The sequence below is a fragment of the Peromyscus leucopus genome, chromosome X, assembly GCF_004664715.2.
Source record: "Peromyscus leucopus breed LL Stock chromosome X, UCI_PerLeu_2.1, whole genome shotgun sequence".
Classification (NCBI taxonomy): domain Eukaryota; kingdom Metazoa; phylum Chordata; class Mammalia; order Rodentia; family Cricetidae; genus Peromyscus; species Peromyscus leucopus.
Window position 1 is genome coordinate 48422829 of NC_051083.1, and position 24345 is coordinate 48447173.

A 24345-nucleotide genomic window follows, 5' to 3' on the forward strand; every position below is an offset into this window, starting at 1 on the left:
TACTTTCAGTACAACGAAGTAAAAAACAATGCATTGTAAGAGGTGGGAAGGAATGACTTGTTCCTATCACTTCTAATCCAAGTCTAAGCAGCCAACCTTGGACTCCACTTTGGGAAAAGTGAAGAAAATTAAACTATCAGCCCTTTACCTGATCAATATCAAATCTATCTCAGGAAAGTCTAGCAGTGGGCAAAAGGAAAGGCAAAGAAAGAGAAGGGAAAGGGAAGAAGAAGAAGGAGGAGGAGAAGGAGAAGGAGAAGGAGAAGGAGGAGAAGGAGAAGGAGAAGGAGGAGAAGGAGAAGGAGGAGGAGAAGGAGAAGAAAGAAGGAAAGAAGAGGAGAAGGAGGAGAAGGAGAAGGAGAAGGAGGAGAAGAAGGAAAGAAAGAAGAGAAGGAGGAGGAGAAGGAGGAGGAGAAGGAGGAGGAGGAGGAGAAGAAGAAGGAGGAGGAGGAGAAGGAGGAGGAGGAGGAGGAGGAGGAGGAGGAGGAGGAGGGAGGGCAGAAGAGAAGGGAAAGTTGGGGACAGATGGGAAGGGAGGGGAGGAGAAAAAGGCAAAGGCAAAGCTAGCCAATGAAAGTTAGCCAATAGCCAGGCAGTGGTGGTGCACTCCTTTAATCCCAGCCCTGGGGAGGCAGAGGCAGGTGGATACCTGTGAGTTTGAGGCCAGCTTGGTCTGCAGAGTGAGTTCCAGCACAGCCAGGGCTACACAAAGAAACCATGTCTCAAAAAAAGCCAATAACAAGATTTCTAAGTTAACCTTTTCTTGAAGTAATTTTTTTTAGGTATAAATAAACTCTGTCTGTTCTCCTCCTCCCTCTAGGAAATTGAGACACTGCCTTGCTCCTTTATTTCATTTTGAATACATAAAGAGCGACTGAAAGAACACTCTGTCCCATTTGCCCTGAATTCCACAGCAGCAGGAATCACTTTTGACTGAACATGCTCTCATATGCAGTCATTGATGTTCTCTGTGAGACAATCTCACCTGAAACTGAAATGCCTAATCAAATTTTTGCTTCTTTTATCTCCCAATACATAAGAATATCACTTCTACTCTCTAGCAGAAACTCTTAATAAACATCTTTGGAGTGAAAACACATTACTCTTAGGAAATAAAAGTTTTTTTAACAGACATTATAAATAATCATACATAAAATAATATTTTTTCATATACATCCATTGAATAATATAGTATGTGGTGGATAATCCTGAAGGTAATATTATTACTACTTATAAAAGGTAGTGAATAATAATTAGAGTACCTAAAAATAATACAAATTTAGCACAAATAATTTTAGTCAAAGCAGTACATTTTCCAGGAAGCATTTCAGGAAATCAATTAATTAAAAACCCATAAATTTGCCAAGATAATGCCATTCTCATCTGAGAATGCATGTTCATTAAGATATTTGTTTTTTTTTCTTTTAGAAAGAGACAGTAAAGATACATTCTGAACTTCTAAGCTATTTCACACTATTTTTTACTTAATATTTGTAGCAACAATGTCAGTTTTGCCTAGGACTGGGAGTATTCTGTTTCTGGCTTGATGTGCTCAATTTCATTGTGTGTTTTTTTAATCTTTTCCTGGAGAACAAGAAACCTTCCCTTGGTCTCTTCCTATTCAAAGAGCTGCCAATATTCTGCAATCACAGTTCTTCAGCAGGCAAGTCCACAAAGGGCCTTCTGCTTCTGTTAAACTAGAAACCAAAAGAACATTCAGAAGGTGAAAATGTCTCTTGTTTTTTTGCTAGTTTGAGGAGGTAATTGGGCAGAAGTGAGAGGAGGAGGGGATGACTGAGTCCTTTAGAGTCTTGAACAACTTCCCACCTTTCTCTCCTACTCTTGTCAACTGCAGTGGAGTTACCTTTTGATTTATTTCAAAACAGGTGGATTTTGGAAAATAAAAACTCTGCTAAGCTTTTAATTTTCTTTCTGTTATTGAGTTTGTTACTGTACTTTATAAACTGATATATATATATATATATATATATTTCATATTTTATTTTGAAAAATCTCTAGTTTTTCTGAGAGTGAATTGGAAAGATGCCTCTTTGGAAGATTTTGCTATGGGGTTTAGGTTTTAAAACCTTATGGTTATTCTACATATGGAAACATATGGCGTGTTTAGGGGCATATGTTTAGGAAAATATTTGTGATAGTTTGTTCATAAAGCTGTAAGTTAAATCACAATGTATAAACTTTTATCTTCAAAAGAAAAATAAAGTTAAAGTGAGGTGGTTGCCACAATGGTATAATGAAAAGAGACTAAAAATTTGAGAAAAATAAAATAAAAAATTTTCCTGTTAAGTAAGAGTAAAATAAATATATTGGGACAATATGTCCAAATATATTGTATGCATATGTTGCAATCTCCTACTGAAACCCTTAACTTTGTACAAATAATAACAATATATGTTAGTAAAAAGGAAACAACTTTCATCAGATTTATGACTATGGATAATAAACTGTATCACAGGTAGTCATTCTGTTGGTGTGTATTTCAACAAAATAGAGGCAAATAATAGAGCAGGATGGCCTGCAAAATATATTATATATGGAAACAGTGTATTTTATCCTGATTGAACATGAAATGCTATTATTTAAATATTATACTCTATAGTACCATTTTTCAAGATTTTAATATCATTTTTCAATATTTTAAAAAATGAAATATCATTTATTATGAAGCTAATGAATGAATTTACTACTTTCTACTAGGAGGTAGAAAGTCCCCTTCTTTTTCTACTGACAAAATAAAGGGACTCATTGGCGATGATGGGTGGATGGTCCTTTGTCCAGGACAATGGTACTTGCAGTTTCAAACTGATGAACCCCATCTGATGATAGTGTAAAAATCTGCATTACCACAGAGAGAAGTAATGAGCGTGATTATTCAATTACAAAAGGGTTCTCATATAAAATCATTCACCACAGAGTATCTTTAAATAGCATATTTCCTTTGTGAATATAAATCTTTCAGCGATCATTAGCTGCTTAAAAGAGACTGGGGGACAGAGACTCTTAAAATTGACATGTTAAGCCACTACTAATTAGAAATCAATCAAAAATGAAGGGAGCACTTCTTTGAAATTATGATGATTCAATTTACCCACAGATCTGCAGGAGCATACTTAGTTGGTAGAGTGAAGTTTGACTGGAATGCTAAGTGTTTTAACATTATACTGTAAAATACTGGTATCCCCTTTTCATAATCACATTCAAGCACAAGTTATTTTTCATGGAGAGTCTGCATATAATTTAGGAGTTCTCATTTATTTAGCCAAAATTCAAGAGGAAATTTATGGATGAACATCTTTCTCTATACTCAAATTCTAAATGATGTGAGTCTTTTTATAGTCCTTTTAATGGACATCAGTCACATGGGGCATGCTCTTTTTCTGAAATCTCTTTCGATATTCTACACCAGAATGTCCTTTGATGGGTTTATTCCTCATAAATTGGCATTTACTTTGCAAATACGGGAGCAGTTCTTGTTAACATTGTGTACTTGCTATATTTTTCTATGCTAGTAAACTTCCATCATTAGGAGTGATTTAGAATGCTTTCTCATAGTGGTGTTGCTCACAGGAAAATAGTGTCTTTTCATTAAAATGGGCTTGACTAGCACAGGAAGAATGGTTTGATACTTTGTTTTGCAAAATTAGTCTCCTGTTTCTGGTCTTAAAAAATCTACTGGAACTTCATTCCTTTAGAATCATAATTTTAAAAATGCTTCATTTTCATCTGGTTGGTCATTTACAAATTTTCATGGCACAGTGTTCATTAGACTCCCTCTTATAAAATAAGACTAGTGAGCACATTGTTCTTTTATAACTACATACTTACTTTTGTTAATCTATATTTTGACAGTTGTGGTGATTAACAAACATGAATTCAAAATTAAATCTATAGGCATATTTAAGTATACTGATTACTATGCATGTATATTCTTAAGAGGAGAATGGAACCTTATTTTCTAAAATTGTATCCATCCTACAATGAAGCTTATATATGTTGCCATAGTATTGAGTTCTAGGAAGAATATAAGCATGATCAAACACCAGTGTTCAAAGGGCACTTAGGAATTTTACTCACTGCATGAGAATACTTCTAAAATTAAACACTAATTAATGACTTAATATATGCCAGGACATGGGCTCATTCTTTCTTGTGCTATCTGAATATGTACCCACTATTATTCTAAAGTGGTACTACATTATATAGTATTTAAATTTTAAAATTTGTTTATTCTTTGAAAATATATATATATATGCAATGTAATCTTGGTCATTTCCATCTCTCATTTGCCCCTAGAAATTCTCTCAGGATCCTCCAAAGCTCTCTCCTGGCAGTGACACCCTGGGATGATGATCTTGGTGCTATACACAAAGCAGGTTGGGTAAGCCATGAGGAGCAAGCTATGAGAAATAAGCCAGTAAGCATCATTTTTCCACAGGCCCTGTTTCAGTTCCAGGTTCCTACCCTGAACTCCTCAGTGGTGGAGTGTGACCTGAGACTTATAAGAATAAATTAACCTTTTATTTTACAAGTATCTTTTGGGCATAGTGTTTTATCATAGCAGTAGAAACCCTAAGACAAAAATAAGGATCAGGTTTAATGGCACAGTGTCCATTAAACTCCCTCTTATAAAATAAGAGTAGCGAGCACGTTGTTCTTTTACAACTACATACTTACTATATGTTAATCTATATTTTGACAGTTGTGGTGATTAAGAAACATGAAATCAAAGTTAAATCTATAGGCATATATATATATATACATATATATATAAAGAAGTATTGCTGTTACAGATCTGACCATGTGAATTTGGGATGATTGTGGTGGCTTTTGAACTGGAAAATCTGTTGAGTGCTCAGAGCTCAGTGGGATATTCTGTGGGAACTTGGAAGATTTAAAAGTACTGAGAGCAATGTAGATGATGGAAGCCTGGCTTGTGAAGTTTCAGATAGAAACAAAGACTATCAAGGGCCATTAGGCAATTTGAATTTAGAATCTGTGGTTCTGACCAGCTGTAGTTATGATTAAGAAAGGATCAAATCTACTAAAGTAAAACCTTCACTTTTATGTCTAACAATATGTATTTGATAAAGTACAGTTAAGCTAATGTACATGTCTTTGTTAAGTGTGAAAAGCACATCAATTTTTTAAAAACTTAGAATTTGGATGTTGTTGTTTTTCCCCATAGAGAAAGAAAAGCAAAAACCTGGTCAGTGTTCCTACCTGTGGGAAGGAAGATCATACTGGCATCACTTTCATACTCTAGTAATACAATATTTATTTTTAAATCAACAGTATCCTAAGCCACTTTAAGATATGGACACCCAATTCAATACCTGATTTACTTTTTATAAAGGTATTGATATTAAATTGTTCCCAACCCTAGAAAGGAAAGAAACAAGTTTTCTATGATCATTTTAGGAAAGTAGTAACTATACAAAGTCTGGCTGCTTTGTTTCAAGAGAATAGCAGAATAGAATACAGGCCTAAGAAACATATATTTCAAAATATTTTTCACTCCAGAAGATTTTTCTATAGTGTTTTATTGCAATTAAAACTCAACTACATATTTTTAATAAATACTTTCCATATGCCATATGTATTTAATAACATTTCTACACCATATAAATCATAGCAATAAAGCATATTTCAGTAATTATATTATCAACCCAGTAAACTGATATGTAATTTCCATGACAAGGAATTTTTCCTATAAAAATATTGACTGGGATCTGTTATATATGTTTTGACCACTTTCCTTGAATTTTCTTAATATTTAAAATTTTGTGCTCTGTAATATGGTGAAATCAGGGAAATAATACCAATTTCCTGTGTGGTTTTAAAAATTTAGTCTATAGTTCAAATGGATAAGCATATATCTATATCTATATGTATATATAGAGAGAGATATATAGTGCATGTTTCCATTTACGAAGGTTTATGTAGAAATCTGAGTTTCCATGTCAATTGCTTTCCTTTAGATATTAACATCTGGAAAAACCTAGTTACATATGCCAAAATATTTGCTTAACAAAGTTATCATATGAGAATAAGTTATTAAAGATAAATCAGAGCACATCTGGTGAGAATCTTCAGCTCAGGCTTCCCATCACATTGTTTTTTTAGGAATATTGGCAGTATAGGACTTTTGTAGTTGTTAAATATGAGTTGTGAATAAGGTGTGCTACACTATGTCAAAGCTAAGTGGGATTTATACTCACTGAATCTCTGGTAACAATCGAATATGCTATACTATACTCTGGGAGCTTCTAAGAATGGCTTCTTGGCCATACAGTAAAAAGGCAGATTGCTGAATGACAGGGCTCAAGCTCAGCCCATCAGTTGTGCCTGTCTTGTGATTCCTTGGATTGCACCCGTCTGAAGGAACTAAGTGGGATTTACTTCCTGGATTGACCTTCAGAGTTCTACAGTGTGTCTTCTGGACCTTTTGCCCAATCATTCTCTGTCCATGTATTTGCTGATGTCTAAGTTATTTAGAAGAGACAACGATTTTTTAAACATTTAGAAATAGCATGCAGATGCCACTTGAAGGAGAAATTCCAGGCTGTCATCAACTATTGATTGCAATTCAAACCTATCATTTTACATATTTTATATGACTTTCCTTAACATTTCATTACTTTTTCACTAAGTGCTTTGGGTTTTAGTGCCTTTTGTTTTCTACAGTGAAACAGTTCAAACGATCAATACCAGACATTTTTTTATTTGAGAAGATGAAAAATTAGAGTAGGACACAGAGGACATACAAAAGGAAAGATGGGCATGCCAAGTGAATGTGGAGATGAAAGGAAAACCTATGAATCACATAGCTACATAGCTGTATTTTATCTTAGCGTGTGTGTGTGTGTGTGTGTGTGTGTGTGTGTGTGTGTGTGTGTGAGAGAGAGAGAGAGAGAGAGAGAGAGATTGTGCACAGTTGCTAGTGCAAATGTGACCTTGTGTAGAGGCCAGAAAAGGATGTTGTGTGTCCTGCTGTATCACTCTTAAACTTGTTCCCCTGAGACAGGATCTGTCACTAAATCTTGAGCTAAGCTGGCTTCCAACAAGGCTCAATGACTCTGCTGTCGTCATCTCCTACCCACTGCACAGAATTGATGTTACCATCCCTCATCCCCGGCTTCTTCTGTGGGTGTGGAGGATTCAACTCAGATCTTCATGCATGCTCAGCAAGTGCGCTTATAGACTGTGATATCTCCCCAGCTCATGCTTATTATTATTTGTGGGGGAAAACCAGATACTTATAGTTACACAGAGTTGATTGGAGATATATATATATATATATGTTTCTCCCAGAACATTAAAATTAGATGCTCAGATACGTAGCAGCCCAGCTTTGTATAGTTCCAGATGTGTTTTCTAATAACACAGTCAAGAGTTTTGTTATAAGCTTTTTAACCATTGATCTGAGGAAGGACTGACTTTCAATTTACAGTTTGAGAGAACCCTGACCTCATGGCAAGTGGTATTTTCTGAAAGTTTTCTGAATTTCTTTTAAGAGGGAGGATGATACTAATAGACTTCATCACTGATGAAGGCTACTCCACTCTGAATACCACTAAATGACATTCCACTGAGACCCCTTTCTTAGGATTTGAATGTCATATATTCAGACTGTTGGAATGGATAGCTTTTCCTAACCAAGAAAAAATAAAATTGAAATCTTTAAATAAATGATAAGTCTAAGTAGACATTTTAAAAACTGGTATTTTTAGGTGTTTGGAATCCTTTATTAATACTTTTTCAATTTTCACTTATTTTCTTTCAGACAGAGGTTTACCAAGTAGCCAAAGATGATGTAGACTGTACTAGGTAACCCAGGCATGCCTGGAACTCACAATCCTTCTGCTTCTCCCTCGAAAGTGCTGAAATTTCAGGCATGCATCACCCATATCCCCTTTGGATCCACTGTTCAACCATTAGCAGCACTAGGAATATAGTTCTTTCAAATAAACTGTTACTCAAAGAATCAAGGATTTAGGCTACATTTCTCCATTTAGTGAATGATTTATCTTATGTGCTGAAAATATGAATCAGTAAATATTGTGAAAATATTGTATAAAATAATCAAAATTCCATATTGATACCTTTAATTCAATTGGTGGTTAAAGAAATCTCACGTTTTTAATCATTGTTAATAAAAGAGTTGGCGCTTTGTGAAAAGGTAACTCCATGTTTCTTCAAGTGAAAACATAGAGAACATTCCACATTATACAAGACTTTTTCATCTCAGTTCAATATGGTTGGTTAGTCTTTATGATTTCTCTCAAGTAATATTAAAAACAACTTTACAGATTATTCTATTTATGAAAGGTAAAAGGTAAAGACCAATTTGAGTCATTCCAAATTATGGAATATGAAAAACAAAAACAAAAACAAAACCCAACAGGCAAGCATCAATCATAAAATTTACTTAATTATGTTGTCTAGCAAATACATATAATTAGAGCCTTAAAAATTTCATTTTGTTATATTCACTGCAACTAATTGTTATTATAAACCCTCCTTCTTATTCCAAAAATTGTATATAATTTCTGAGAAACAGGCATTTCTAGATGTTATTATAAGATATCATAAAGCATGGTCACTCATAAGAATTCATATTTCAAGATTTATTTCTAAACGAGCAATAAATTATAATAAACTAAATACACAAAAACCTGAACAAAGAGTTAGATGAAATTTTAGTTTATTTATTTGCTTTATTAATGATATTGTTTTAATACCATCTATAGTCTGCCATCTCAAAATATCAATGATTGTGTTACTTTTATGAACATAACATTAGTCTAGAAGGCTCAGATTTGCTATCAAAGCAGCATATTTACTTCCTTACCTCTTTATGCCCTATATATGTGCATCCTTTAAGTTACTAAGTATAAACATTCTTATTATAAGAAATTCAGTGGTTCCCAAACCATTATCATATCTTCGTGCAGCATAATGTGTTTGTGTTATTAGTAAAGATCATCATCATATCTATAATCTTTCTTTAGAAAATTGATACACATTTTTTTTCAAATTCAAGTTAGGAATTAATAGCTAAATGGACAACAGATTCTTTCCAGTTGTAAAAATTAAGTGCATTTTCATTCTTGAATTATTTATGTAACGAGTTCCTTAACAATATGAATATACAATTGAAGTATATGTTTGAAATTCCTTTTTAACTGAATCACTACAAGTGAATACATTTCTACAGAACTTTGTTCTATATCTGTCATCTACTTATCTCTCTTCATTGAACATTTGAAATAAAATTAAAATGTAATAAAAATAATATATTATATATATATATATATTAATTAAGTAGAGATTTGATATAACTGTATGTACCCAAATTAGGCAAAATTCTCATACTTCTTCCAATATAAATATGTTACAATTCCAGTTTATATACAATTTCATATTATGGCAAGTGTATTGTGTCTATAATTTCATGTCCAAGTCTACTAGTTTGTTTATCAAATGTGACTTGCTCATACTTTGTTAATATATTATGAAAAATGTAATAAGCATGCTACCACTTTCACTATATCTAACTACTATCATCAACTCCTTTGTTCTTGACCCAAGATGTTTCAAATTTTACCCAATTTCTTAGAAATACATGTTTGCAGAATTTGTTGCAATGTGTATATAAACATGACCACTCATGAGAATTTTGCTTTATACTTCTAAAATAGCAATATTCAGTACTAGGGCTCAAATCTCAGGCCCTGTAATGCTAAGCAAATACTTGTATCTGGCTTGGATTAAATTTTTAACATTTTTTTATATTACTGACATTAATTTCGATGAACTTATAACTTTTTCTCAATTTCAAAAATTGTATTTTCATGTATTTTGGAGTATTATTCCTCATGTACTTCCATAGTGTCTATTTTAAAACCAATTCAACCATTACACCTTGAGGCTAAAATGTGCTGTAATTATATTAAAATCTTGAGCTTATCTATCTCCCTCCCAATATCCATTTAAATGTTATATGTAGGGTTTGGTTCCAAAGAATGTATTGCAGGGAATGGTCTTTACAGTTTAGAGTATAACATGCCTGTGATTTAGACTTATTTAGCTATTGGAATATATTGAGAAAGGGCATATTAAGTAGAAATGAAAAACTACTCACCGAGTTGAGTCTCCTGAATTGTTAGTTTACTTTCTACAGGATACAGAAGCTTGGGTGGCTTATCAGTTAGAGGAGCTGAAAAACAACAAAAATAATAATACAGACAGTTATGCTGCATGAATTGAAGGAAAGAACACAGTTAATTTTCTCAAACATTTATTAAAATAGTGTCAAAGCACTCTATCAAATAATAACTTTCTGCTTTCATGTAGTAACCTCAAGCAAATTGAAAAGATATTAGATTGTACAAGAATAAAATATAAAACAGGATGATATTCATATGGCATTGTTAGTCACAGAATCAGGATTGGTCAGTCCTTTAGAACTTGTGACCATGTTTCTTCAATTTGTACTTTGCTTTTTGTTTTGAAGGAGTGTTTTAGACTTTGTACTGTGTGATATATGAAATATATGTGACATATACTATGATTTTTTGACATAGTATGATATAATTCTTGTTAATTCCATTCTTATTTTCCATATTTTAACCATTTTTCTTCAAAATACATAATTTAGCAATTATTTCTTACATGTATATTATCTAAATGGGGAGGCAATGTAGCATTAAATTTGTGTAAGTATAAAAATTAACTCCCACACATAGCAAATAGTTTTAGGCCTTATTTTCATCTTAGACCAAAAGCTTTATTTACTATTACTATCTGTTATATTTTGTGGTATTTGTTGCTAATTTACATGCCATACTCTCTTTGAATTTAAGTTTCTACACATTTCTTTTCTGTGCTCTTGTCAATTTCAATTATAAGCCAATAAATCAAACCATTTGCTGCGAAGAAGCTCTCTATGGAGAGATGCTTCACACTCTATACTTCATTTTTCGCTAAACTAGATTCTCTGGACTATAAACAAATAGTCAGTCTTTATGAAGCCTTCCTCTGACCCTGTCCAACTGAATTGCCCAGGTCCCTTAAAACTTGTCACTGTAACTTGTACCCTTCCGCAAGTACAGAAATGATCAATTAATGGTTGCTGAACTAAATGTTTTTGCTTCGAGGACTTTCTTTCTTTTTTGCCAGGAACACATTCCAGCTTGGTTGATAACTGGAAGGCTGGTCTAGGTAGAGCAACCAGGACTTGGCTACATGTACTTATCAGCAGAGGAGTCAAGAATTTAGGCTGCTTTAGAAGCTCACCTCCATCTTTCTTTAACAAAAAATAGCTACTGCAAAAGAAAGATGCACATCAAGTCAGAAAATCCCAGGAAGTGATGGCAGGAAGCAGAAAGATATATGAGGCATGAAAACCAGGAACTAGAGCCTGGTTAAGCTTTTAGACTTTTGAGCAGCAATTTAGCTGAGATCCATTCAGATAAGACGTCCAGTGTGAGGAAATGAGATCAGCTGAGGAATTAGCGAAGTAAGGTTATTTGTGGCTGGTTCTGTTTCTCTGATCTTTCATCTTTTATCCCAATATCTGGCACCAGGTTTGTTTTTAATAATAAGACTTTTTAATATTCATTCTACAACAAACTTCATTCTCATGACAACTAAATAATCTGTTTATTTGCTGAATGTTGGCAAAATATGTCATTAATGGACTAACAAGTCACATTTCTTAGACTCTTCCATGAAATTTTATAGTAAACTTAAAAAAAATACCCATGTGCTCTATATGGTCCAGAGAATGAATTATGGTAGCTATTCTTTTGGTTTTGAATGAGTGAGCCTATTAAGTCTAGAGTAAGCCAAAGTAAAAGAAGAAATAGTAGAGATAGATAAACGATACGTATAGCCAGATAAGATAGCAGACTAGAGAGATGGTTACTCCTTTCCCAGAGGAATTGATCTTCAGGTGGCTCATAATAGTGTATGACTCCAGCTCCAAAGAATCTGAGGCCTCCAGCCTCCTTGAACAATTGCAGTCACATGTCTACCCCCCACATAATTAAAACTAAGAAAAAATAAATCTTAGACAGCTAGTAAAATATCATCAACTTGGTACTCAAAATATCCAATAGAAACTAAATGATGATGTCCCCTTAAAATAGTCAGCTGGAAGTCCCAATAGAGTCCTGGACACAGTACAGATTCCTCTCAGGAAAAGAACAAATAACAGGAAAAGCTGGTATTATCAAATTATATATATATTCCTTATCCCAATATCTGGCACCAGGTTTGTTTTTAATAATAAGACTTTTTAAGATTGAGAACAACTAGAAAGTAAACAATTTTCAGGAGATGTTCCTATCATATCATACAAAAGTACCGGTAATGAGAAAGATGACTCCTCCTACGAAGGAGTCCCCTTTAACCTGAAGTTCCCAATAGAATCCTGGTTAGAGCAAAATGTCCCTCATATGAGGCTTCTGAGTAAAAGAACACAGATAAAGATGATATCATTTATTTGGTGCTCACAACATCCAGCAGAACCCAACTGCAGAAGCTAAGGCAAGAGGAAGTTCCCAACAGAACTTTCTCTCTATGGCTGAGCTCCCCATGGCAGAACACCCATGGCTGAACTCTGGGCTTTTCTTTGTCATTACAGGTACTTTTGTATGATATGATAGGAACATCTCCTGAAAATTGTTTACTTTCTAGTTGTTCTTAAAAACACGATATTTTATATCTGGGTTGTTTTGCAGTCTCTGTTACTATGTTGTGGGGAGGAGACAGCCCATGCCCAGATAAGGGGTCTTGAAGGTCACTCTGAGACAACCATGCTTGAGTTTGATGTGGGAAGGAGGTAACCCTGCTTTCAGAGACAGCTATTTAGTGAACTTGAACATTACATGATGATTTACCAAAATAATGTACATGACGCACAACTACTAAAATAGTTTGTTCAGTAAATTTACTCAGTTCATAAATCTCATGACTGTGTAGTTAGCATTAGATAATGTGACAGTTTACATTAAAAGCAACTGAGAAAAGTGTTCCTTCTATAAACATATCCCACATTAGTCTGTGATAAGAGGGTGAGATCTGTAAAGAAAGAAACTAAAATCTATATATACCACGTGGTCAGAAACATAAAGTGCTTCTGTGGTTCTTTACCTTAGCCTATCTGCCTCTTTGGCATAATGTTATAACCTTGATTTTTCATATTTTGGAGTGCAACAAAGTACAAGTTAACAAATAAATTCTTCAAACCTGTCATAGGATCATAGGGTGTTGGAGTTAAAAATCCTGTTTATTAAGTCTTTATTTTTAATGTTAAAGCCACATTCCTAACTCAAATGATTTACATAGTGTTCATCTTACTATAAAGGACAGGCCTTTTTGTACTGAAATTTCATGTGGTCACCATCACACCTAGTTTAGTTTTTATCAATAATTTCCTCTTGATATTTATGTTATACTTATTTAATCATATTAATTTTTACAAATTAATGAATTTGGCTGTGGCATTGCCATACATATACATGTTATGCGTTGATCCTGTATAATCTCCCTAATCCCCTTTTTCGCTGTCTCACCCCTTTCCATCTTCTTCCTAATTAGTCTTAACAATATATACCTGGAGTCAGATAGCTAAGGTGAAAGCTGAAAGATCAGAGAAAGCCGAGCAGCAGCCACTGGAAACTTCTTACCTCTACAAATTCTCAGACCGAATGGGCAGGAGATCCTATCTCCACCAGCCTTGTATTCTTGTCTTCACTTTGCAACTGTGCCAGGATTAAAGATGTGAGCCTCCCAAGTGCTGGGATTTAGGATGTGAGCCACCACCACCTGGCCTCTATGGTGAACCAGTGGCTAGCTCTGCCCTCTAATCACTAGACAAGCTTTATTTGTTAGAACATAAACAAAATATCACAATATCTTCCCCTTCTCTAAACACTTGCCTTTTCTTTTCAGGTAATGTTGTCCTGTTTTTTGTTTGTTTATCTGTTCTACTTTTCCTATATGTGACAGAATGCTTACAATTTTTTTCTTGTGCCTAGACACTTTCACTTACTATTATATATTTCCAGAACTATGTATTTTGGTGAAAGTAACATTCTTTAATGATTTTGATCCATTGTGCTTATATCACATTCTCTTTATTTCTCTATTAATGAGCACCAAGTCTAATTATATGTCCTGTGTACTGTGAATGACAGTACCACAATAAAAAGACATAAGTATATGGCACTCTTGGTATAGCTGGGTCACATGGCAGTTGTATTTTTCAGTTCTATGAGCAACATCCAATTTTTTTTATAGTGACTGTATGAATTTACATTCTTATTACCAGAGTATAAAGGTTTACCTTATCCACAGTCTGGTGAACATTTTTTTCCTATTTTTAATAATAGTCATTGTGTCATTCCAACATTTTGACCAGGCAAATTTTATATGTGTGTGTGCACATATATACATATATTTCCATGTATAAGATTATAATCTGCCAAGCACTGTGGTTTTTCATTATTTTAGAGGATTCACTATAACTCACCTTGATCTGTAGTTTAATAATAAAACATCTTGGACTAATTCACTTAATTTGTTCTGTAGACCAAGAATCTGAGGTGCAAAAAGGTCAAATGCTTTGCCAATAACAAGGCAATTTGAAGCTCAAGTCTTCAGTAGCTCTTTCCTTCTTAACATTTTGTTCTGTGCTCTTTGAGAAGTCTGTCCTACAGTCTCCCCTCAAGGTGTGTACGACCTGCTACACGGTGAAAACTTGCAATTAAGTCCTTAAAACACCAAGAAGAGAGCTGTTGCACTGAAATCTGTCATAATCTCCAATTGTCACATTTGGTGTTATGTTATAATGGATATCAGTTTGAAATAGCTCTCTTATGATTTGCCTTCTTTACTAAATTTGAATGAATCTTTGTGGGTAGTACAAGAGTTGAACTGCTGATCTCACCCCCTACTACAATGACTGTGAATAGGAGGTGGTCACTAAGGTTATGATGTAACTCAGTTTCCCAGTATTTTGAGACTAACCAAATTCATTTCCACAAATGAAGAACATTCATAGAATAACCCTTTCTGGCATATTATCCTTAATACATATTAGTTTATGAATTGAATTGTAAGATGCCGGAACTGGGAAAATGGCAGGAGGTCTGATGGCCAGTGATAATAAATCCTAGACAAGCATTTATTTTCTCTATTTGCAAACTTCGCAACTAGATCTTCTAGTTCTGAAAGTAATTACTCATGAGGAAAGCCAAGTCATATTTGCAGTCAAGATGACAACACTTCTGTGGACACTTTTCTTTCATTTACATGTATGAAAACATGTAAAACATGATTTAACTGAAATCACAGGAAAACAAGAGTAGTGATATGAAACACAGTGTGATTTCTAAATGATAATCATATTTTATCTCCCCAAAGCACAATTATAATAGAACTGTTCCTTTCATAAGCTGTGCATTACATCTAGCTTTGTATCTATCAACAAAATTATTTTCAGGCCCTCATTTTATTCTTTAGAGTATTGTATCAAGATTAACTCAAAAAAATCAGTAGCCCTCCTATATACAATTGATAAATGGGCTAAGAAACAAATCAGAGAAACATTACCCTTTACAATCCCACAAATAATATAAAATACCTTGGAGTAACTCTAACTAAGCAAGTGAAAGACCTATATAACAAGAAATTTAAGTCTCTGAAGAAAGAAATTGAAGAAAATATCAGAAAATGGAAAGATCTCCCATGCTCTTGGATAGGTAGGATTAACGTAGTAAAAATGGCAATCTTACCAAAAGCAATCTACAGATTCAGTGCAATCCCCATCAAAATCCCAATACAATTCTTCACAGATCTGGAAAGAACAATACTCAATTTCATATGGAAAAACAAAAAATCCAGGATAGCTAAAAGAATCCTGTACAATAAAACAACCTCTGGAGGCATCACAATCTCTGACCTCAAGTTCTACTATAGAACTATAATAATAAAAACAGCTTGGTACTGGTATAAAACTGACATGTGGACCAACAAAATCAAATTGAAGACCCTGAAATCAATCTGCATCCCTATGAACACCTAATTTTTGACGAAGAAGCCAAAACTACAATAGAAAACAAGAAAGCATCTCCAACAAATGGTGCTGGCATAACTGGATGTCAAGATGCAGAAGATTGCAAATAGATCCAAGTCTGTCACCATGCACAAAACTCAAGCCCAAATGGATCAAAGACCTCAACATAAATTCAGTTACACTGAACTTGATAGAAGAAAAGCAGGAAGTATTCTTGAGCACATTGGCATATGGGACCACTTCCTAAATATAACACCAGTAGCACAGACACTGTGGTGATATTTTGTTTGTGCAATTCAATAAAGTTTATCTGAGGATCAGAGGGAAAAGCCAGCCACTATATTAAATATAAAAGTCAGGCAATGGTAGCACATGCCTTTAACCCTATCATTCGGGAGGCAGGGATCTGTCTGGATATCTGTGAGTTCAAGGCCACACTGGGAACTGAACCAGGCATGGTGGTACATGTCTTAAATTCCAACACTAGTTAACCATAAAGGTCTGAAGGTCTGTACAGATAGACAGGAAGTGACAGAGCTGGGAAGGAAGAGGAAGTGATGTAGCTGGACAGAGAGAGCAAATGAGATAGCAGAACAGAAAGGTATATAGGAGTGGGTATACAGGAAGTAGGTCTCTTTGGAAGCTGAGGTATTGGTGAGGTGAGGTGGCTTGTGGCTATTCCTCTGATCTCTCAGGTTTTCTCCCCAATATCTGGCTCTGTGTTTTTTTATTTAATAAGACCATTTAGCATTTGTCTACAGGACACTGACAGTAACAATTAATAAATGGAACTTCGTGAAACTGAGAAGCTTTTGTAGGGCAAAGGACACGGTCAATAAGAGAAAAAGACAGCATACAGAATGGAAAAAGATCTTCACCAACCCTACATCTGACAGAGGATTGTTCTCCACAGTATATAAAGAACTCAAGAAACTAGACATAAAAATACTGAACAGTCCAATTAAAAAGTGGGCTACAGAGCTAAACAGAAAATTCTCAACAGAAGATCTCAAATGGCTGAAAGACATTTAAGGAATTGGTTAAAGTTCTTAGTCATCAGAGAAATGCAAATCAAAATGACTCTGAGATACCATCTTAAACCTGTCAGAATGGCTAAGATCAAAAACACTGATAACAGTTTATGTTGGAGATGAAGTGGAACAAGGCAAATACTACTCCACTGTTGGTGGGAGTGCAAACTTGTACAGCCACTTTGGAAATCAGTATGGCGGTTTCTCAGAAAATTGGAAATCAATCTACCTCAGGACCCAGCTATAATACTCTTGGGCACATACCCAAGGAACGATCAGTCATACCACAAGGGCACATGCTCAACTATGTTCAAAGCAGCATTATTTGTAATAGCCAGAATCTGTAAACCACCTAGTTACCCCTCAATCGAATGGATAAGGAAAATGTGGCACATATACACAATGGAGTACTACTCAGCAGTAAAAAACAATGACATCATGAAATTTACAAGCAAATGGATGGAACTAGAAAATATCAACTTGAGTGAGGTAACCCAGATGCAGAAGGACAAACATAGTACCAACTCACTCATAAGTGGATACTAGATGTAAAGCAAATAATAACCAGACTACAACCCACAGCTCCAGAGAAGCTAGCTAACAAGGAGGACCCTAAGCGTGACACGCGGATCATCCTGCAAAGGAGAAATAGATTAGATCTCCATGAGCAAACCAGGGGTGGGGGGTAATGGAGGGCAAGGAATGGGGGATGAGAACATAAGGGAATGGGAAGTTTGAGCTGGAACAAGGACAATGTGGGAGAACAAGGAAATTGATACCATGATAAATGAAGACTTCATGGGAACAGGGAGAAACAGGGTGCTAGGGAAGTTCCCAGGAATCCACAAGGATGACCCCACCTTAGACTACAGCCAATAGTGGAGAGGGTGCCTGAACTGGCCTATTCCAGTAATCAGATTGGTGAATACCCTAACTGTCATCATAGAGCCTTCATCCAGTAACTTCATCCAGCAGAGATCTACAGCTGGGCACCAGGTGGAGCTCCGGGGGTCCTGTCGATGAGAGGGATGCTATGACCAAGAGACATTGAGATCACAATGGGAAAATGTACATAGAAGACCAGGCCAAACCAGTAGAGACTTTTGAACTGTGGATCAATAGCTGTGGGGACCCCATGGGACACGACTAGGCCCTCTGCATAAGTGAGACAGTTGTTTAGCTTGACTTGATTAAGGGGCCCCTGGCAGTGGGATCAGTATCCATCCCTGGTGCATGATTAGGCTTTTTGGAGCCCAGTGCCTATGGTGGGACAACTTGCACAGCCTTGGTGCAGGGGGAGGGGCTTGGACCTGCCTCAACTGAATGTACCAGGTTCTGCTGACTCCCGATGGAGGAGGTGGGAATGGGGGGAGAGTTTTTGGGGGGAGGCTGAGGGGCAGGAGGAGGGAGGGTGGGAAATCTGTGGTTGGTATATAAAATGAATAGAAAATTTCTTAATAATAAAAAAGAAAACAAAGGAATATTGTATCAACAACATTAAAGCTAATATAGGCTTCTCCTACCAACATGTCTCAGTTGTCAAAATGGTTCTGTATAAAAGCAGAATTTTAGGTCATTCCATTTGCTTGCTGAGCACCAGTTAGAGAAACATCTAGAAGTCAGTAACTAAAAATGTCTGCAGAACTGGCTGTTCATCTATGTTACTATTCCTTAAATATTCATAGCTCTGTTGTTTTGTTTTTTGACACAGGGTTTCTCTATGTAACAGCCCTGTCTTTATATTACAGGCTGTCCAGAAACTTACTTTGTAGACCAAGCTGGCCTCCAATTCATAGAGATTCACCTGCCTCTGCCTCCCAAATGCTGGCATTAAAGGCATGTACCACCATCGCCCGGCCCACTGATTTGTTCACTTCTTCTGCTTTTGAGTTATGTGGCAAATCCTTACATACAGAAGACAAAAAATCAGAGTAACACGTCCAGGATTCTCGGTTCTTTCTAAGGTTCTTATAGAACATGGAAATGCAAATTACATAGCATAAACACACTTTTCTCTGTGTAACAATTGCCTCTCTAGTCCCTCAAATATTACCAAGCACACTCAACATTTCTTGCATTCCTACACTGATCCTACCACAAAATTTGTTCATTAATGATTTAAAATAATTTCTATAATGCATTTTAATTAGTTCCCTTTCCACTTTGTCTCCTAGAATAGAGAAGATCACACACATGGACTTAATAATTCTTAATTTTGCTTATTGCTTTGGTAAGTTGGATAATGTATTTAACATAATGTGTGACATAAATAGACTTTCTGCATGGGATGTGAAGATGCAATAAGATAATAGATTAAATAACTATGTAGAGTAGAGGCAAAATAAATGCTCTAATTGTATCTATCAATATTTGGGACAATAGCACTTACAATTCTTTTAACCCTCATAAGCAAAATATTATTTTTGAAATAATGAACTGAATATTTAACTAAAGGTTCAAAGTGATTTAAAATATGAATTAAAAAAATTATTCATACTTCACCCAGTACTTTGCAAGGCAGGGAAAATTATTTATCTTTAAGAATTCTATCTACAAACAAATTCTGAATAGCTTTAAATGTGTCACACAATGTACTGTGATTATAGAATGACTCAAATATTAAATTCAAAAATTGGAATTCCTCACTCACCAAGCTTACCACCCATGTATTCATACCCATAATTCAATTTCATGAGTATTTATCAAGTGACTAAAATAATGAGCACTAAGTTATAAATAAAGGAGGTGAAGGGAGATAGCTCCATGGGTAAGTGCTAGGTGCACAAGTATAAGCACTCTAGTTTGGATCACCAGCACCCACATAAAAGCCAGGTGCAGCGGAATATGCTTGCCAGTCCAATGATTGGAGGGCAGTGATAGGAGGACCCCTGGAGCTCACTCTCTAGCCAGAACAGCCATTAAGGGAGCTCCAGGTCCAATGAAAGACCATGTCTCTAAAAGCATGGTAAAAAGTAATCAATTTCAACTCAGGCCTTCACATGCATACATTCACACACATCCATAAGCACACATCCATATGCACATACACACAAACACACAAAGAAATAAAAGGTTGCGTTCAGAGTTATCAACAAAGATGCTTATAAAGGAGAGCATATTTTTGACACACTATTGTATTTGTGTAATCTGTATAAATTTATTTTAGGGTCATCATCTAAAACTGGCAACAAAAATATAGACAATTAAGTACATTTGAGGCAATTACACCAACTCCATTTTATAATGGGTCATTTTTGAATGGCTTTTTTTAAACCTAAAAGAAATGACAAATAATTGTTAGTTTTCCTCAGCAAATAAGAGAATTTGGGTCATCCACAGATTTTGAGCTCTTAATGAATCTGGTAGGATTTCAACTCTGTTTTCTTTGGCCTGGAGTAGTTGAATAGTTTCTAATGATGGGACACAGATCGTATGAAAGCTGGATACATGGTCCATGGAAAAGAAAGGTATGGACAGAAGAACATATCCACATGTTACATGAGAAATCCATTTGGGAGAGAAAGGGTGCTTTATTTGGTATTTGTTTCTAATACTCTGAATTTGATGTATCCTCTCCTTTCTGTTGCAAATGATAATGGTGGTGACTCACAACAGCTATGGAGCCTCAGAAGCCTCAAGGATAAAAGAATAGAAAAGCTATTGAGCAACAACTTACAGGAAGGGCAGAATACACTAACAACACATAGAAAATAATATTGTTTTAAGAGCCATGACAAATGACATATTTAATAATGCATTTATTAGTTACAAAACTCCAACTGGCTAGATTTGATACTTAATATTATGCTCAATTTGATAAGTTTTGCTTACAATGAAAATAACACAAACACATCCATTCATTCACTCATTCAGTAATTCTTAAGTATCTCCTCTTTGTTTAAAACTGCTCTAGTTACAAGGGCAGAGACAGACAAGATTCCTGCTTTCAGGGAACAAATCTTTAAAAAAGTGAGATATAAAACAAACATTTACATGAATACATACACAATACAAAGCAGATGATAATAAATATCATAAAAAAACGATGCAGCTAAAGAGATAGAGACTACCACAAGTGCTATTTTAGAGAATAGTTAGGATAGACCATTCTAAATGAAGATCATTTGAAAGGGAGCTTTGGGAAAAGTGGAGATGAGGTCTGTATGGGACAAGCTGAGAACAAGACAGGAATACATGTGCCATGTTTGAGGGATGTTAAAGTACAGATTTAAAAGAGGTTCAGAAACAGTCATGAACCAATGCAGGCATAACTTTTGTGTTTTTTTTAAAGGACTTTGTTTTTTTCTAAACACTATAGGAATGTTTTTGAGCTTTTGTATGAATGAGTTTAGTCACCTTATCTATGCAGACTAGTTAAGTATTTATCAATATTTTTTATTCCAAAAATTGAGTCATATATGAGTAAATAATTGTGGTCCCTCAAACTGAGAAAGTGATCTTTTCAGTTTCTTCATGCTAATGTCACATTCATTTATTATGAGATTCAGCTGTGTGAATTCAACTATCATTCACAATAATAAAAAGTAGACTCCCAAGTTTATTTTTTCAACCAAACAATCAGTCATGATTACCCAAAGCACTGCGAAAATTGCTAAGTAGTCTCTTAGTTCCTTGTTATATAAAACACATCCAACTGAATATCATTGCTTAAGTTGTTCTTACTTTAAAGCATTTATTGTGAAGTACTATTGAATGATGGGAATTATGTTTAATCACTTAACAATATCCCAATAAACACCCAGGTAAGAAATTAAAAGTACTATTTGTATTGCTTTCAAAGAAGAATCTATCAACAGTATAAAAGGAAAACACAGTCAGCAATGGAATCAGTGTTAACATTTTGATTCTCTAGTTTTCATATGTATTTCCATCTTAAGCTCTAGTTTCTATTGTGTATGTCCCTGTTTGACTCAGTCAGAAGCATGGAAAATCCCACAGTTCATTCAAATACCCACCAAACACCAATACTGGCAAAATTAGCAGTAAATAAATAAATAGAAAAAAAAAGAAAAATATGGAGGGTAAATAGCAGATATCATGGGTAGATGTAGAGTAAATAAATTGCTTTATTGTTTTTAATTTCATTTTTAAAACTCTTAAAAATCTCACTGAAGATTTTGCATAAATGCATTTTGGATGAATTCTAACTGATTGCATGCCTGATTTTAAGCATTTAAAATAAATTGATGTGTGTACTCAAATCTAAAGTTAAAAAATGATGAGAAGAAGGAAACAATGCATAATTATCTAGTGAAATTATGATGAACCCTAGGAAAAGGATGCTGATTGATATAAGAGCTATAATCAAGAAGGTAAGCATGCCAATTACTGTTTTCACTTCTGTTGAAAGACAAGAAAAAAAAACCTAATGGTTACTAATTAGCTTCCTGGGACAATAGTTAATTCAAGAAGTTATATGTCCTCCAAAGGAAAGCATCTTCTACAGCAATGAGAAAGTATGCAAACTTTTTACAATAATATCATTTTTCTTTTTTCTATTAGCATATAAAAGGCTTTCATGGAATAAAATTTATAAACTTAAAGTTATTCTGAAATGCTATTGAAAGTCAATTGTGGATCAGATGAATGGCATCATGTTACCAACAAAGATCAATACATTTAAAAGTCTTTGCTTGGCATGGGTTAACATGATAAGACAATAACAGTTCCATAGTATAACGTAGTGCAATTTTGGCCTTCCAGATCATACTGAGTTGGTATGTTTATTGTGATATTTCTGCAAAAGATAGTTACATTTCTTGGTTTTCCAGTCAGGACATAAAATCTGTATTACTACTAACATGCATGGCCCTATGTTCTCAAGTAGGGTTGTGACAACTGGTGGGAAGTATTTTTTGATAAAGGCTATTGCTAAATACCTTATAACACTTAAGGATTCCTCCTCCAGATATAATCTGGCCCTCAACAGGGTTTAATCTTCTAAGATTCAAAATCATGTCATGTGATAACTATGTAATAAAAATTGCTTTATTACCTATATTTGAAGCCTGGATTACACAAAGATTACAATTATCTGGTAAACAGAAATATTCTGACAACACACAAGCCAGATGCAGGTTTAGCCTGGGCTGTCAGAGTAGGTGAGAGTCATGAGTATTCTATGAAACCCTTTGTAGGTTCAGCATACAGAACGGTAAAGAATGGCAAGAGTGCAGGGGATCTATGAAAAACAAAAGTGGGATGAATTAATTCACAAATTGAATAAAGAATGAGTAATCTAGTCTCTCATCTTGAAACCCTGTAAGAACAATAACCACTGCCAAGCTCTCTTCACTAGACACTAAAATCTCTTCGCTAGCAAACTAAAATCAAGAGGTTCTTCATTAAGTCATCAAAGAAGCCTTCAAATACAGAGCAACGCAGTGTTCCAAAACTTCAGAAATAATTCTTATATTGTTTTTTAACTTTAAATTGTTGAAATACTGTAAACTTATTTCAAATAAAGTAATTATTAATTCTATTATACTTTAATAGAGAAATTACTTACAAACAGTAAATATATTTGTCAAAAATATTTAACTTAATTAATGTGTTTAGTTATTGACAACATGTATTTAGTGGATCTGGCCAGGGTTTAAATCAAAGTAGGGCCATGTGCCATGTCAATGTAACATTATATATGGATATGGCCTCTTTTGCTTAATTTTTATTGACAAAACATTAAGTAGATTTGTTGTTGACTACACCTCTCAGCATAAATTACATCATTGTAAGACATTAAAATGTAAATATAAGATTGGAAATACACATATACATACAAAAAATAACACACCATGTTTTATGGTAGGCAGTTACCTTATTTCATTGGACAATTTGTTTTCTATGAAGGGACAGACTAAGAAAATTTTCCAGAAATGTCCAAAAATGGTCAATGAGAATAGAAGTCAGATGGAACCATAAATCTTCTGGTTTTACTAGTCACACATTTTCCATTTCAGCATATAGCTTTTCAGAATTTATGTTGTCCATGTGGTTTCTGCTAACTTTCCTGCTTTGGCTGGAATCTCTGGGGACATGAGGCACATTGATAGTGAAAGACTTTCATGAAGTTTGGAAACAGGATGGAAAGTTCAGTGTTAATTTAATAGAATTCTTTAGAACTGGACAAATTTTGAAAATTTTATGTAGGTTTTGAATAAGGTTGGTCCTGTTTTCTTGAAAATGTTG

The 24345-nt window shown here is 34.7% G+C and overlaps 1 protein-coding gene across 1 annotated transcript in view; it reads right to left on the reverse strand.

The window, feature by feature from the left end:
- Positions 1-24345, reverse strand: part of Il1rapl1 (interleukin 1 receptor accessory protein like 1) — a 1261588-nt gene that overhangs the window by 270173 nt on the left and 967070 nt on the right. The window contains exon 6 of the mRNA XM_028885184.1: positions 10166-10240. Coding sequence (XP_028741017.1) covers positions 10166-10240 — 75 coding nt within the window. The remainder of the gene's footprint in view (positions 1-10165; positions 10241-24345) is intronic.